General features: G+C 44.8%; 1 protein-coding gene across 1 annotated transcript in view; it reads left to right on the top strand.

Annotated features, from left to right (window-relative positions):
* The window catches only part of snd1 (staphylococcal nuclease and tudor domain containing 1), a 119797-nt gene that overhangs the window by 13015 nt on the left and 90247 nt on the right, over positions 1–16535 (top strand). The window contains exons 10-13 of the mRNA XM_029163567.3: positions 443–547; positions 7930–8031; positions 14091–14191; positions 16221–16331. Of these exons, the coding sequence (XP_029019400.1) occupies positions 443–547; positions 7930–8031; positions 14091–14191; positions 16221–16331 (419 nt within the window). The remainder of the gene's footprint in view (positions 1–442; positions 548–7929; positions 8032–14090; positions 14192–16220; positions 16332–16535) is intronic.

The raw sequence follows: 16535 nt of genomic DNA on the forward strand, positions 1-16535 counted from the left end.
TGTCTCTCTCTCCCTCCTGCTGCCAATCCCCAGATAGCGAAACGTCCTCACCGTGTCCTCCAAACCTCTCCGGCCTGCTGGGACGATTTAGCTCGCTCACTTACTCAAGTCACTCAAGGATCACTCTTTCGTGCCTCGCTCCCTGTGCCTTCTGCTCGTGACAATGCACGATCTGCTCTGTCACTCTCCTTTGGCCTTTGAATAGATCACTTCCTCTCAATTTATCCTTTACCTAATCCTTCACTTCCCATCATTCTTTGAGTCTGTCTGCTCTGACTCTACCAAATGCAGTGCCAGTCTTTTTGCTCCAGTGTTCATCGGTCCTAGAAGATCTTACCTTTTACCTGTTTTTGAAACCTAACATAAAATAATGCTTAACGATGCCAGTCTTTCTGCTGTTTTGAATTCAAACCAGTCTTCCTTGTTTCTTCTCTTCATCTAGGTGATGCAGGTGGTGAATGCTGATGCCATGGTGGTCAAGCTCAACTCTGGAGAATACAAGACCATCCACTTGTCCAGCATTCGGCCCCCCAGGATTGAAGGAGAGGTAAAATCATTGTGATCTGTGTATTTGTATGTTTGCACAGGGTGTGTGTGTGCCCAAGTAATGTGAAAGATCCACAGGAATGACCAGCCTCAAAATCTGGCACAAGACCACTTGACTTCCATTGTGTTGTGTTTCTCGTCACATTCTCGTGCACATTGGTCTTATCTTTCTCTGAATGGCCATTTGAATAGATGTGACCACTTGGTGGCGCCCTTGCTGTGGGGGGCACCAGAAAGCACAGCGAGACACTTGCACACACCCAGTTGCAGTACTGCAGAGAGTGAGGCAGATCGATTTTTTTTTTCCCCTTTCCCCTCCACACTCCCTGTTTTCCTCGGAAAGTCTGCGAAAACACACACACGCACACACACACTGACAGCAAGGGAGACATATTTACTGACACAAAAGGGGCAGTATTGGGAAAAAGAACTGTGCGTAGTTGTGCCCAGACACCGTCTGTCTGCTGCCCCTGTTGTTCCTCTGTCCCCATCGCTCTCCTCCTCAACTGATTCTCAGGGAAGTTGTTATTTAAAACGAGTGTTTTCTTTTCATTGAAGTGCAGTTGACGCTTGCATTGTCAAGGGGTTAATTTCAACACAATACCTTCTTTTATTATTTTAGAGAAAACATACCGAAGCTGTCACATTAATTAAAGCTTTTGGTGAGATTCACCCTTTTGATTTCTTTTTCTTAATGAAACAATACCTCTGGCCGACACACTGTTTACTGTAATATCAGTCTATACCCAGCCCTGTTCAAACGGGTACCAGGCAGTGGAGGTGTTGTGCATCTGTCTGGGGAATATTTGGAAAAATCAAATGTCAGAATGTTTCCCACTGCCCTTAATTATTTCTGTTTCTCTGCATCTTTTATGTTTTTTTGTTTACTCTGTCTTTTCCCCTGATTGTTTAGTTTTTATCATCTACCCTCCCCCCTTCTGTTTCCCCTCGTTGCCCCCGTTGTCGTCAGTGCTTTGCATCATTAAGATCCTGCATCGTATCCGACTCGGTCTCAGTTTTCCGCTCCTCGCTCTTCTCCTCACTAGCGTTCCCTCCAGGTGTGCACGCTGGATTGGTTGTTGGCCTGCGATGTTGCACTTTGTGTGTTTATTCTCCTTAGCCTTTGTCACAAGCTTGTGGGCAACAACATCTCTCCATTTTTCTTTTTGCCCTTTCTCTTGTTGCGAACATTGCACAGCTTTCTCTCTCAACACTAATGGCTGGTCCTTACCTTTCTGGGCATGTCTCTTTGCTACCTTACTTTCCCATTCTCTGATGCTGCTCTGTCCCTCGCCCTATCTCCATTTGCCTTTCCTTTCTCCCACTTATTTTCCCTTTCCTACTTATTTTTCCATTTCTTTCACTCAGACCCCCTCTCCGTTCCATCACTCTGTCTTTGCATGCACCAGATGCCTCCACATTAGGCATATCGTGCTTCATTACGCTATTGTATGTTACAGGAAGCCGGAGAGAATGAGCCCAAATGTGAGCTCTGTAAAAATGTGACACAGCATTGGACTTGTGTGGTTGTGTTTTCTTGATATTTGTCTCAATCTGTCATTGTACGTGCTCACTGGGTTAGTAGAGTGAACTTTACTACCCTGGGTAAAATCTTCCAAGCTCTGTAATTATAATATTCATCATGAGCTAGACAGACAGAATTTATTATTGGCGTTTGTCTTATATTATTTTCATGTCCTTGCTTCCTGTATCCACTCTTTTTGTGCCTGATAGAGATTGGTCTTTTTTTGAGGTGTTGTTACTTAGAAACTGTTGCTTTTTGTGTTTTAATAAGGGTTTGTGCTGCTGCTGGTTTTGTTTGTTAGCTAGTTATTTTGGTCTATGAGCTAAAGAGCTGCCTGCCTGTCTGCAGCGCTGCTGGCTCAGATTGGAGTGTTGTCGCTATGGTAGCAATGCAGAGTTGTGATACTTTACTGAGGCTATGATGAGCTCTGGGCTGGAAGGTAAAATAAAGGCAACTGACAGGAAAGCCAAATGCAATTTTAGACTGTTGCATGATGTTTAATGTCTAGAGAATTCATTCAAAGCATGTTAGTGTACAGGTATGCTACACATGCTGCGATGCATGTAGGAGTGAGAACACAGCATTTCTCTGTGAGCTTGTAAGCAGCAGGGATGACTTTAATCTGCAGGTCAAACCAGTTAGAAGTCACAGCGGGCGTCTCTCAGCCGGTGCTCCACACACACTGACAACACGTTGACTGCCTCTGACATGAGTGAGCTACCTTAAACCACATTATCGTATCTCCAAAAACCTCTTGTACACTGGTGTCAGCTTCGGAATATATGTAAATATACAGAAGAGAAAGACAGGCTTCATATGCACATGATGGCTTTCCTGCGAGCCTCTAAAAGGGTCAGAAATGTAGTATTGTGACAAATGTGCAGATGTGTGTTGTAGTTTCTAGAGGTCTGCTGGGATTTTCCTGTGCCAGTTGTCATTATTATCTCGGTCTCCCTGGATGTGTCTACCCGTGTTTGACCGTGCGTTTGTGTTTGTGTGTGGGCGTGCCTGTCTGTGTGTGCTGTTCGGGGGGGTACCGAGGCCAGATGCGATGTACCAGTGCACTGATGAACTGTGACAGTTCCTGCCAAGCCCCTCTCCTCCTCTGGTTCCTCTAAGCCCGCTAACACCACACCCCGGTCCCCTCTCGTGACTACACTTATTGTTGTAAGACTGACAGATTGGTGGACCTTGCTCTCCTTCCTTTTCCGCTTATTCTGGCGTATCTTCAGATAGGAGTTATTTTGAGCCTATGGGATGGTGTCAGCATTTTATTTCCTGTTTAGCCCCCATTTTGGTCTCTTAGGCCTAGCATAAACTCGAATGGGGCGAGATGTTGAGATCTGTATTTACTTTGATGTGGATGCATTGAGTCTCCAGCTCCTGCTTGTCACACAGCTTCACTTAAACCACATGACCACAGCCATACTTTACACTAAGGACAATGCTGATGGAGCACACAGGGAGGTCAGCTCAGTGCTTCCTGCAGCCCTGCCCACTCATTTAACCTGCCTACAGTCGTGTGTGAGTGTGTGTGCGTGAGTGTGTTGACTTTGTGGATGATTTAGTCTCACAATACATCTTCCTCTGTCCTGTCTCTTGCTTCCTCCCATAAACCACCGGTGTATGTATTTCTGCAACTCATCCCCACTTATTTTTTTACTTTCACGTTATTTGGTTTACTTTTATACTGCAACACTGCACGTTGATTAGCATTTCTGTAAGTAAGGAATTTTTTTGCACAGGTCTTGGGGAAAACATTTACCACATTTGTGTTTGTGAATTTTAAGGTTTGAGACGTACTAAACAAATGACTGCATGATTCTGTAACTGCACAGCTGCTGTCATTTCACAATTTGAACAAAAGCAGTACAGATGGATGGCTGTGGTGTTACTGTCTGTACATGATAATGAATTCTGTTTCACATCTAGAACAGAAGTCAAGATGTCAAGGTCCTGACATGCTGGTAATTCTGTTACAGCAAGTCAGCTAATTATCAAGTGTAGCCATATTAAAAAGGCACCAATACAAGAAGGAAAAAAAGATGCTGACACCATCCTCATCCTGTCAGACAGACAACTGACACATACTAAACAAAAACAATAACGTGTGGGACCAAAAGACGAACAGATGGGGAAGATGAGGAGAGCGACGAAGCAACTCACAAATGGCAACGTAACATTATTTTAGTAGTTTTGGGCATAGTTATTGTATGATGCAGCATAAGTTAGGTAGAAATATCAGTGATAAGACAGAAATCCTGATGCACAGTAAACTGATCTTTACACTTGCTAGTAAACCCGAGGACGTTAATAAGCAGACGGACCCATTTGCCTTCACTGTGCTTCTTGGAGCTATTGCTCTCCACTCACCACCCCCTCCTCACTTCTGTCCCCATCCTCCAGCTCTTATGTCTGGCCATGTGTGTGCCGTCAGCGTGCCCACTGCCAAGCATGGCGTGCTTTGACCTTAGGTTGGGAGGAGGGTTGCCCACCTCATGATTTGTCTGTGCGCTATTGGCTGGATGGAGTCGGACTGATGGCCAGGGTCCCTCCCTGTATTTTTTGGCTGTATTTCACTATTTGGCAATCACTGTTGAACTTGGCTTGTTTGTGTTGGTGTAGGAGGAAGTTATACAGACAGAGGATACTGTTACTACTGAAATTATCAGTATAAAGCACACATACAATTCATTTGTTGCTTTTGAGCAGAATTTTGAATTCAATGTTTTTAATAGATGCAGTATGTTCCATATTTTGACTGTATATTGTCATCAGTCTGTAAGCAGTTCACTTGCTCATGGCGCTACAGGTAATTTCTGTCTATTACAGGATCAATTCAAGTCGCTTTAGAAGGGAGCTTTTGTATTCCGCTGTGTGGGAAATAGCGATGTAATTGTAATTTAATTCTGAATTGTCGTACTATAAACGTTAATATCCTTCATGCTCCTGCTTCAGGAAGTGTTTCCCCCTTGTACTGTCTCCCTCCGCTCATCCCAACCCTAAGCAGCTATTTAATGTTTATGAATGCACAATTGAGTAATGCTCATAAGACGTACAATAGTAAATGTTGACTGTTTGTCTAAGGCTCCCAGTGCACTGGTTAATCAAAAACATTGCAGTGTTTCTCTGCAGATACTATAGGTTGCACAAAAATTGCAAACTCTACTCAACTGCTTAAATGTAAAGTCCCCGAGGACCACAGCCCGACGTAAGACCGCATGACGTGCTCCTGAGTCATGATTTTTACCCTTGACGTTCCCGAAGCTGCAAATGCTTCCAGCCGCGGCATCCGCACATTTGCAGCCCCTGCAGCCCCGCGACACTGTACGATCCAGCGAGCGTCATGCCGCTGCCATAGTCAAAGATGATTCCTGAGCTGTGGCTGGTAATTTGGAAGGAAGGGAATTTACCCCAAATAGAACAGAACTCTGCCCGAGGACAGCGAAAGCAAACTGTTATTAGGTCATGGTTGAGACATGGTGGTGACTCTCTCCTCTTTCTGTAACCTTCCTGCAACTGCATAATAACAGTTTAAAGGATGACGTGCAGACGGTGTGTCCTGTTGAAGTAATTCAATAATACTAATGTTGTCAGCTTATCTGCGCCTCGAGACGGAAATTGAAATTGGCTCCGCAGTCAAATAATAAACACGCTCTCCTTTTTCATGCGCTCATTAAGGTGGAACAGCCTCGCGTCTGTTTTGTTTGATTGGCAGGACGGTTTGAATTGCTCTTAGACGTGAAGGGCCGCCTAAGCCTCGGTTCATTAGCACTGCAGCCGTCTCGGATTCCTTTGTAGTAGAAACAAAAAGTGGACCGGGCCCTCTGTAAAATGCTGGGTAGCCGTTGGAATCAATTGGCATCATTGATTCCTGGCGGCGCAGAGGCTCTTGTTAGCTGCCCTTTAAATACACTCTTTGGTTTAAACGTAGCCCCGGCCTCACCTTTTAGCTGGTCGCCGCAGTTGTGACAAAGTAGTTTCACCTACGGCGAGGGGAACTTGTCCAGCGGGTCACCTTGGAGGTGGACACTGGCTGAACATGTAACCCGACATGTATGGGTTCGTTTCTTGTTTTCTGACTTGCTGTCTCCCACTCTGTCTTACTTCATTCCCCACAGATGTTGTAAAAGATGAAAGAGTTTTACCTTTTGTCCCTCTTGTCTGCTCCTCCACTCTTTGTGCCTAATTGGTACAGAGTGCTGACATTTACACTCTTTGCCCTCAGTGACATGGCGGCCTCTCCTTTGTGAAATGGCTTATTAGCAGAGAGGATTTTTTGTATTTCCCCCTCCCTTAGGTGTATTCTTTTACTCCTCCCTTTTGAAGATTTCATTGTTTTTACTTGTTTGTCAGAGTTGTACTGGACTCTTTGAACAAGCTCCTAACCTACCTATCCTTATGAAAATCCCCCAGGGTATGAACACACCGCCTGGCTGCTAAATGCTAAAACACAAGCTGTAAACGTCGGTTTCACCCAGCCAGTCGCAGCTCGATAAATTCTCCTCATCACCAGCGATGCACAGCTTAGCCAACAGCTCAAGCACAAGATGGAGGTTTGCTGGCTGGCACTGCTCCTAAAAGGCCCCATCATCCCACTGCTACTGACTCGGTAGGGATGAAAGACCCTGACAGCGAGCCCCAGCTGACAGCAAAACAGAGGACGTTGGTTGTTGCAGGACTTCCACTGGCCATGTGTGAGATTAACTTGCCTAAGAGGTTCCCAGCTAAACTGCCCGAGTCTAGTAAAATTGGAGTGGGAAAAGGGTGAGGGCGTAAGAAAAAGATGGAAGGCTATTTAACTCTGAGGTTATTACCATCCTGCCAGGGTTAAAAGAACTGTATTGGCTGCTGCATCTGGCAATTTTCAGTGCTTCTTACCCAGGGCCAGCACACTGGGTCTTCTGTGCTGCCATGCTGAGGCGTTCAAAATATAAACAGTGTTTTGGAAGGAAAAAATGACTGAACCATTCTGTGTTGGACTTTTCTGATACCCCATCAGATTGTAAAGCTGTAAGTACATGCCCGACAATTCCAAACCATTTGCTCCACATCCATCGACCCAGCTGAGCACCACACCTGGCACACCCGAACAACTGGAGCCACATTAAAAATGAATGCAAACCATCGAGGAACAGAGGAAATGAGGAATTAATCCAACATTGTTTGTATGACAGAAATGATTGCGTTCATAGAGGAATGTGGGAGGGGCATTGGTGGCGAGCACACTGGTATTGTAATTCATAGCATCATTCTGCCTGTCGCTTATTTACCCACTGCGTCACTGTGATTGGCTGTATAATATTTTTTTTATTCCGCCCCTACAAAAACAGCACCTGTCACTGCGTGTGTGTGTTTGTGTTCGTGTGTGTGTTTGTGTGTGTGTGAGTTTGTCTCTTCAAACTGGGAGCAACACAAAATCTGAGCCTTCTTTGAAAATGCAAATAGGTTCTATTTGTGGCCTGCTCCTGTCAGAGTGGGTGAGTATATTAAGGGGAAGTTTTTGTGTGTGTGTTTGTGTGTGTGTGTGCGCAGGACATGGCTACATATGCTTGTGCACATGGTGTCAGCTCACTTTTATGCATCTGCATCTGCCATTTTCATCTGGGTCTTTAGTAAATATGACAGTATTGACATTAAGAAAGATACGTTTGCATGCGGCCACACTCAAGTCCAGAACCCAGATCCTCCCTGTAGGACTGAAGCCCACCTGTAGCTATGAGGGGAAAGGTTTTTGTTAAACTGTACAGCCTTGAACAGTGTGAATAACTTTCTCTCTCTCTCTCTCCCTCCCCCCCCCCCCATTTCCTCCACCTGACCCTTCCCCCCACTTCTCTTACCCCTTCATCTTCATCCAGGAGAAGAACAAGGACAAAGACAAGCGTTTCCGTCCGCTCTATGACATCCCCTACATGTTTGAGGCCCGTGAGTTCCTGAGGAAGAAGCTCATTGGTAAAAAGGTAAGAAGCAGTGACGGACTTGGAGAGCTCCTAGTCTCTCGCTCTGTGAATTAACGTGATTGCCCCTAATCGGCTTGTAACGCGTTAAACAGTAGCTCTAAATAAGGTTTTCCCCAGCGGCAGTGCATACACTCCAACGCCCTTTTACCCCTCACCGCTGGCCAAACACACATTTGTGAAGCCCTAAGCTAGATAACTGTTTCTCAGTGTGAATACCAAGTGCTCTCAGTAGATGCCCTGGGGCTTGGTATTGGCCCGGACGCACCCATTAAACAAGCAGTGTTGATTTCCCTCTCTTGTGTCTATTGATCGACTGGGTCTGTACACCTGTGGGGACTGCTATGATTTACACACATCTTACGCAGGAGAAATGAGCACAGAGCTGGAGAGCACTCGAGATACACACCACTGAGTAAACATGTGCCTTTTTGTGTTGACTTTCAAAAGATTGAAAGCTTATTCAAAATAGTTTGGTATAATTACTAGGGGCGAGTGGGCTTTGGTACATTTACAACTTTTCTTTGGCTGGACAGATTTAGACATTTGATTCAAATGGAAGCACAATGCCTACAGTGTTGTCATTTACTATACAGAGGCAATTTTGCAGCCTGTGGTGGCAGTAATGGGACAAGGACAAAAAGCACGTCCAGCAGATTTGTCCACAGCCCCGGCTTTCTCTGAGAAACACTAAACTCCAGCACGCAGGCGTTGTGTTACACTGGGAACCACACTGGACAAGACACAAAGCTTTCCTGCAAGACTTGCATAATCATTCCCTGGTCATAAATTCATGTCTGAAGCTAAGACTCTCAGCATGTCTTCAACGTCTCAGCATGTGCTTCTGTTCCAAGCAGATTTACAGATTTCCGACATTGCTGGTTTTCTTCTTTAATGGAATATTAACTTCAGCTCAACCTGCTAATTTAACTTGGTGTGGTTCCATACTATTGATGCTGTAGACTCTAGAGTGTTTCAAAAGTCAGTTAAAATGTTTCCATGCCTTTTTAGCCTCAGTCAAATTGCTGTTTGTAACAGTTATTGTTTGGGAAAGTATTCGTGATTGTGTAGGTGTCAAAAAGAGTTATTATGCTAAGTGTGATAAGAGTTTGCACGCTTCCATGGCCCTGTGTTCCACCTGCATTAAAATGCACCCTGGGTGATCCAATTACATGTGGCAGTGCATTCCATGATGAAGGCTGCAGTTGGAGGTGCTGGCGTCCATGTGTAATGTAGTGTGAATTTTAATGTAACCCTGGCAGCCTGTTCATTGTAACATGCAAACAAACCTGCACACAAGTACAACCTTTTATTTCCTAGTCTTTACTTAAATGTGGCCTTACACAGTCCTTCTCCATCATCACCTGGATGTATATACATGTACAGCTCACTGCACTGTATACCTCCACCTTTGATTAGTGTTGAAGTCAGGTCTCCCAAGGGTGTGCTCATAGGCGCTTTGAAGTGAGTTAGATTTAAGTGGAGATCTCTCGCCCATTTGCCAGCAGAACGGACCCCCTCCCTCCTCAGCCTGTAAAAATCAATAAGGGAAAAGCTCTGGAGCGTTGCTTCCCTCCCCATGTTTTATTGTTGCTAAGACACAAGGCTAAAGCTTTGAATTAAACCCCCTGTCACCATGTGTTATTTTTGCTAGAATAATTGCGGAGTCCTGAAAGAAATGCACTTTTTTTGAAGTTACAAGTCAGACGCTACTTTTCAACTAACCAACGAGAAGAATTAGTTTGGATCAAACGATTACAGGCTCACCAGGGGAGGAAAGGTTTGTTTCTAAGTACAATACTTGGCCCTTAAGGCTTTAATGTTAATCTGTGCTTCACTGGCCTACTTCTTAAGTTGGATACAGGTAGATGCACAAGTGTACAGATGCATGTTGCACTTGTACAAGGGGAAGAGTTTAGTCGACCCACTTATTGTCATCCTGTCTGTGAACACTAAGCTCTATGGAGACAGATTTGGAGCAGCAAGCATTAGTAGAAGACTGTAAGACCACTGCTTTCCCAGAAATTCTATAGTGAGCTCCACTTTTCATCTGCCAACATCTTGACAAATATTTTACCTCCGAATTGGGGCTTGGGCCAAAGGATATAAGGATAAATGGTCAATCTGATGTGGGTCTGTCCTCAAAGAAGCATAATACTCAAATCACTATTGAGGAGTGACTTGAGATTTGTTGGACCACGAAAGAAGTACCTTCGCATCATCTAGCTTGAACTGGACCGGAGCTAATCGTCCTGTCCAGTCGCATGGTTGAGTTAACGGACTGACCCACAGGCGTTTCTGTTGACAACAGTCCCTTTTAAACCCCGGAGTTCAGTACAGTTCATGAATCGAGAATAGAGCAGATTTTCCTTGACTCAACTTCCAGGACGTGACTAAGCATTAACTTGGAGTCTCAGTGTGCCGAGTCGCAGCTCAAAGCCTGCATGCTACTGTTCTGCATTAGGAGAATAAAGCTGCATTAAATGCTTTTGCCCCATTAAACCCCAATTCCTCCGCTCTGTAAGGAGAATACAGTGCTGTAGATTCCTTTATAGCATATCTAATATCCTTTTTGAAAGGAGAGCTTTTTTTTTACTTTCAGGAGCCGAACAGCTTCTATATTTGAAAGCTGTCAGAGGCAGAAAATAACTAGTGCCGTGCCTGTTCTGGTTCATCAAGGAGGACTCCACAGCCACAGGTTTTACATTGCATTACAGCGTCTACTCCATCAGGCAGTAGACCCTTGTCCAGTTCACATTAGAGACATTAAAGAGCCTAAAACTGAATTATCTGGTGTAATAAACCAGCATTTATGGGGGTGCATTGTGGTGTTCAGGCGATCTCTGTTGCTGAATAGCTAATTGTACTTAATGCCGTAAAACTTCTCGTGAACTATGCATTTAAGGTAGGCTAAAGATGCACCCCGGCATTTTCCTTTCTCTCCGTTCTGTCTGTCAGTCCCTCTCATATATATCCCCACCCCCATTGAAATGGCAGCACTTGCATGGTGACATAATCCCAAAAAAGCGTGATTTGGCTAACTTTATAAGTAGCGCTTCTTGTGCGCCTGGGTCTCAGCCTCAGCAGAAAAAGAGTTCAATGGAAATGTTGCATTAAGCCACTTATCAGGCTTGAGCACATTCGGATAATCCTTCGTGCTCAAAGTGGCTCCTGTTATGCAGCTGCATGTGTAGTAGTGTTAGCGCCAGAGTCCCCCCCCCCCCCATATTGGCGTGCACGTGAGACTGTTCATACGATGAGGAGGGGAATTTGATGTGGCGCGTATTTGTGGGAGCGAGACTTTGGGGAGGGGGGCTCGAGGTGTGCGCGTTTAGCAGATGCGTCACCAGGTCCCACGGTTGAAGATCCAGATGGGGCTCCCTCATCCTCCCTCGCTCCCCTCTCCTTTTACATTTTTGCCTTTTTAGCCCGAGGTTTGTTTTTCTTTCAGCACAGCTCTCTTCATTAAAGATGGCCAGCTGTGATTACAGCCCGCTCAAACTTAAGTACCTCTGTTAGACGCATACACGTACTTGTTTGTGCGCGGTCTTGCTTTCGCCTCCTACTTTGCTTTCTCATTTGTGCTAATTTCCCTTCCCAGGACTTAAAAGGAATTCAGGGATGTTTTGTTTAATCCAAAATTGAGCTTACAATTGGTGACAATGCTCAGTCTACTGCAACACCTGTGTGTGAATGTCTGCATGTTTAACATTCTCTCTTCCGGTGGCTCAGTGCTCAGTTCGGCTGTGATCATACACCTTTCCACCAAGGACCCTCACTGTTTCACAAAGTGCTCTGCAATATGGCTATTTTCCCCACTCATTTGGTGGCAGATGTTATAATAGTGCAGCCAAAATGAGCAGTTTTAGATGAAAAGGTGCAGGTGACAGGTGCTTATTTCAGTCTGAGCAAACCTGACTGCTCCTACACTTGATTAGTCAATGCAGCCGTGGTGGAACCCTCCATCCGAGATCAACATAAGCTGTTTGTGAATGCCTCGCCAATTAAGACCAGCTCAAATCAAACATAATTTGGAAAGCAGCCTTAGAAAGCGACGTTTTAAGTGTAATTGTAACTTTGGCACCTCCTTGGTCTTCAGACTTATACCTACATCATCTTCTGTGTCGTATGTAAACATAAACACTCCTGTTTTGTTGATCCCCTCGTGTACATGCAAAAGCACTACAACATATCCCATCAACTATTTATTCTCCGCCAACACAAACTCATTACACATGCAAACATGTAACACACATGATTCCCTCAGCAGAGTGAACCACCGTCTGCGGCGTCGCTGACAATACACGCTTGGCCCCACACCTCTTCGCTGTCCTTGTCCCTGTCACTCCCCCACATTCTAATCTATCCACTGCCGCTCCCCCTGTGTGCGAGACTCCCCTCTGGGGGATTCTTATAGATGGCTGTGTCTTATCAGGAGATCTGTTAGATGGCCCGAGGAGAATGGGCCTGGGACTCCTCTAATCTAACATTGCTTGGTCAAAGTTTAGAATCTGTCAACACCTCACCTAATGGAGAACTACCGCTTTATAGTTTCACTGTGTCTAAATGCGTTTCAGATGTTTGTTGTGTGTTTGTGTCCCCATTTTCTTGTTTATTTTCATCTTCTATTATCCTATTTTGTCCACTCTAGCTAACTCTCATTATTTTTTCATTGCTTTGTTTTGTCCCCCATCTTCCAATTACCCATGCATGACCACACAAGGCTATTATACACAAATGTAACCAAGTGCAACACAGTTTTTTACCCCTCATTTAAATGCTTTCACTTTTCAATGAGGCTGAATAGACATGAAGCTCAGCTGGCTTTGCATTACGAGGAGATGAAGAGCTTTGATGAGGGAGTCGGCCTAAAATAATTTCCTTCGTGACAATAGGAATTGGTTATTTGCATGGTAACAAAATTAATGGAATTGGGGACATTACATAATTGTTGCTGATAATATGATGGTTATTTTTGAACTATGTGGCTTGGTTTTTTCTGTGTCTTCATGCTACCTTTAATTTAAACTGACATTTATTTTGTATGTGGCATTTTTGAGTAAATATCTCATCACAAACACCTTCTTCTATAAAATTCCAAGCCCTACAAACTATTTGGTATTTGTGAAATGACTTTTTTTGGGGTCTCCAAGTACAGCATGTCCTCTGAAATCGACGATCCGTTCACTGGCGTGTCGTTATTTTCCATCAGCTTTTAAAATGCGCAGCTTCTGCTGAACAGTCCTCTGCAGCACATCCGTCCATCCATCCAGCCATCCATCCAGCCATCCAGCCATCCATCCATCCATCCAGCCTCGGCAGCAGCGCTTCTTTCCCCACTAACGCCGCCATGTCGTCATCCTGTCCGTTTAATGACAAGTTGACATTATTCTGTGTCCTGGTCGGTGTCTCTTTCATGTCCCTGTAATAGGCCTGTCTGCGCGGTCTCTGCTGGACTTGTGTCTGTGCTCTGATGTGGATCCAGAGTCCTGCAGTTTCCCCCCTCTATCATGCTTGTCTGACATGGTTGACACGTAGTGCTTAATCTGCCAATTGTGTGTACCGGTACGACTGCACCCCTGCTGTTGGCGCTGTCTGCCTGTGTCCTGCCCGTGGTACAGACCCACTCTGTCGCATGCCTTTGGAGACACACACACACACACACACACACACACACACACACACACACACACACACACACACACACACACACACACACACAGAGCAGAGTGACAGAAGTGTGTCTTCAGGGTGGGGGGGACTGGAATCGCTCCCCAGGGAAACACAGTGTAGGGTCATTTCAGTTCTGTTACGCTTTCCTGTGTGTGCGCGCACTTGTGTGTATTTTCCCAAACACTCAGTGTGTTCACACTCCTCCTCTGGGGAGATCTACATCGCTGCCTGATGTGATTCACACTGACTGGGGGTGACCTTGAGAACTAGGACGAACGCAAAGACGCACACAAGCCAGAACCCTAAGTGTTACCGTAACTGCTCTCGCTGTCAGTATCTCTGCTGTCTTGCCATGTTGATTGACCTTCTCTTGCTTGTGTGTCTCTCAGGTCAATGTGACAGTGGACTACGTAAGAGCAGCTACTGGCCCCGGGGAAGGCACCCCTGCTTTCCCAGAACGCACCTGTGCCACAGTCACTATTGGTGGCATGTAAGTAATGGGTCTCATTAAAGACCCCGTTTTTGTGTCTTCCACTCTCATGGTTTATTCTTTTGTTGTTGATGTATTTTGTCAATAAAGACGAGCTGACTGCATGAATGAGGCTTTTATTTCTCTATTTGCAGCAGACATTACCATTAAGCTTCAAGTAGGAGTTGGTTATGAATTGGCAGCCCTTACTGATAGATCATACAGTATCTAATTTGTCAGTGTAAGAGCCTCCACTAATGCATTTCTTTTTTATTACATTTGCTGTCTGTGTGAAAGCTATAAATTCTAAGTTAATCTGATGTAAGATGGCACAGAGTAATCATTTGTAAATGCTCAGAACCTGTAATCCCACCATGAGTCACAAAGTAACCCGGCCGTGCTTCTTTGTGTTTTAATTTTCATGAGGAAGGTTGCCTCTGTGCAAGCAATTACCTTCTAGATTTTAGTTTGAAACACGTATTATATGCATATATAAATGGGGAATTACCACTCAGAGGTTCACGCTTTAATTAAAATTGGATTTAAGAGAACTTTAATGCCAAATGATGTAGCGCTAGTTCTCACTCAAACAGTTAAAAAGTTGCACTCAGCCCCTGCACCATCCCACACTCAGAGCTCAGTCGCATGGAAACACGGATGTCTAGTTATGGTTTTGAATCTGTGTTTTTGTTGCAAAGGTCAAACCTTGGCCCCGTGACTGTTGGCATCACCCCCACTGAATGCCGACAGTAGGCTGGAAGGTTTTGACCATGTATGACCTTGTCTTCTTGCTGTGTTGTAGGAACCTGACTGGACTCTTATGGGCACCTACTTCACTTATGAAACCATGCATAGTTATTGAGCCTGTTATGGGAAAAATTGTGTCTTCCTTATTTCTATGCAGTTATTATATGATTTATGACTTATGTCCTGCAATTAATATCTTATGTTTTGTCTTACTGTATGCATTTGACATTTGACCTAGATTGTTCAATGGTTGTCTCTGCCAGATAGACTCTCAACTCTAGCTCCCAAACCCAAGGTCGGGGAGTTGTGTCTCTGTCTGTTGAGACTTGGTGCTCCTTTCTCACAGATAGTTGGACGTCAGCAATGCAGGTGTGAGAATGTAAATATCTTCACACACTGCGACAGGGAGGAGATGGTGCATGTCATTTGATTGGGTTAGAAAGACATTCCACCCTAGTTGGACAGAGAAAGGGGTTAAAAGGCAGAAGCAACGTGAGGATCGTGGGCTCTTTGCATCACACCTTCGTGGTGTGTGCACTGATCTCCCCAGCTGGTTTTTGGTTTGTTGATGTGCACGATCAACATCCATGCTTTTTATTTGCTTACCCCATTATTTTTATTTTCTTTAATATTTCAATAAATCGCACAAAAGGACAACTCTCTCTCTCATCTGCTTCTTTATGGAAAATTTCCACCACAAGCCGCAGTCATTGTCTAAAGAAAATAGTTGTTTAGCAACAGTTTAATTGTAGTTTTTTCTTTTTATTGTTAGAAATCTGGTGATTGTCTTATTTGTTTGGCTGCTGTCGTACCCCTGGTGTGGAGCGATGGAGTGAAATTTGGACGAAATAGGCTTAAATAATTTAAAAGGAATCCAAAGAGAACCTAATTGTGCTTTTGTTTTTGCTTTCCCGCTGTTGACGTGGACTTGAAAACATTTCATTGGCGTCATGAGAGATGTAATAAAATTGTTAGTCACACAAGGACAGACAAACACGCTCAACAGAAAGTTATTTCACAAGAAACGCTGTCCCCCACAGTTTAACTAGAACAGCGATGTCCAAAGGCGAGTCACTAAGTGCTGCTTTAAGTCCAAAAGTACTCTCCCCTCTGTGCCCTTCATCGTCTCGTCTCTACATCTGTGACACAGCAATGAAGTGCTTAGTCAAGTGTGCAGTGCCAACATTTAAGCGACCTTTGGGCTTTCTCATGCCTTTTTGTCAATCTTTGACTTGGAATTCAGCGTGAGGCCACAGACTCTTGTTTCTATTAACCCCCCCCCCCCCTTTGCTTTGACTTCCAGTAACATCGCAGAGGCACTGGTCAGCAAAGGCCTGGCCACGGTCATCAGATACAGGCAGGATGACGACCAGCGCTCCTCCCACTACGACGAGCTGCTGGCCGCAGAGGCACGGTGAGCAGCCCGCACACGCCGCACCCTCGCTCCCTTTCATCGCCTGCTTACATTAAGCTGCACACGCAACACAATGGGCTTATCAGGGGTACGCTCGTTGTTGGCCAAGGCACGGCATTGTGTGATTAAAATAACGTGTGTACACCTCTCGCACATTTTTCTACCATTCACACCTTGTGTAAATCCTTGACAAATATCATTCTT

Source organism: Betta splendens, chromosome 9 (assembly GCF_900634795.4).
Source record: "Betta splendens chromosome 9, fBetSpl5.4, whole genome shotgun sequence".
NCBI classification, from domain to species: Eukaryota; Metazoa; Chordata; class Actinopteri; order Anabantiformes; family Osphronemidae; genus Betta; species Betta splendens.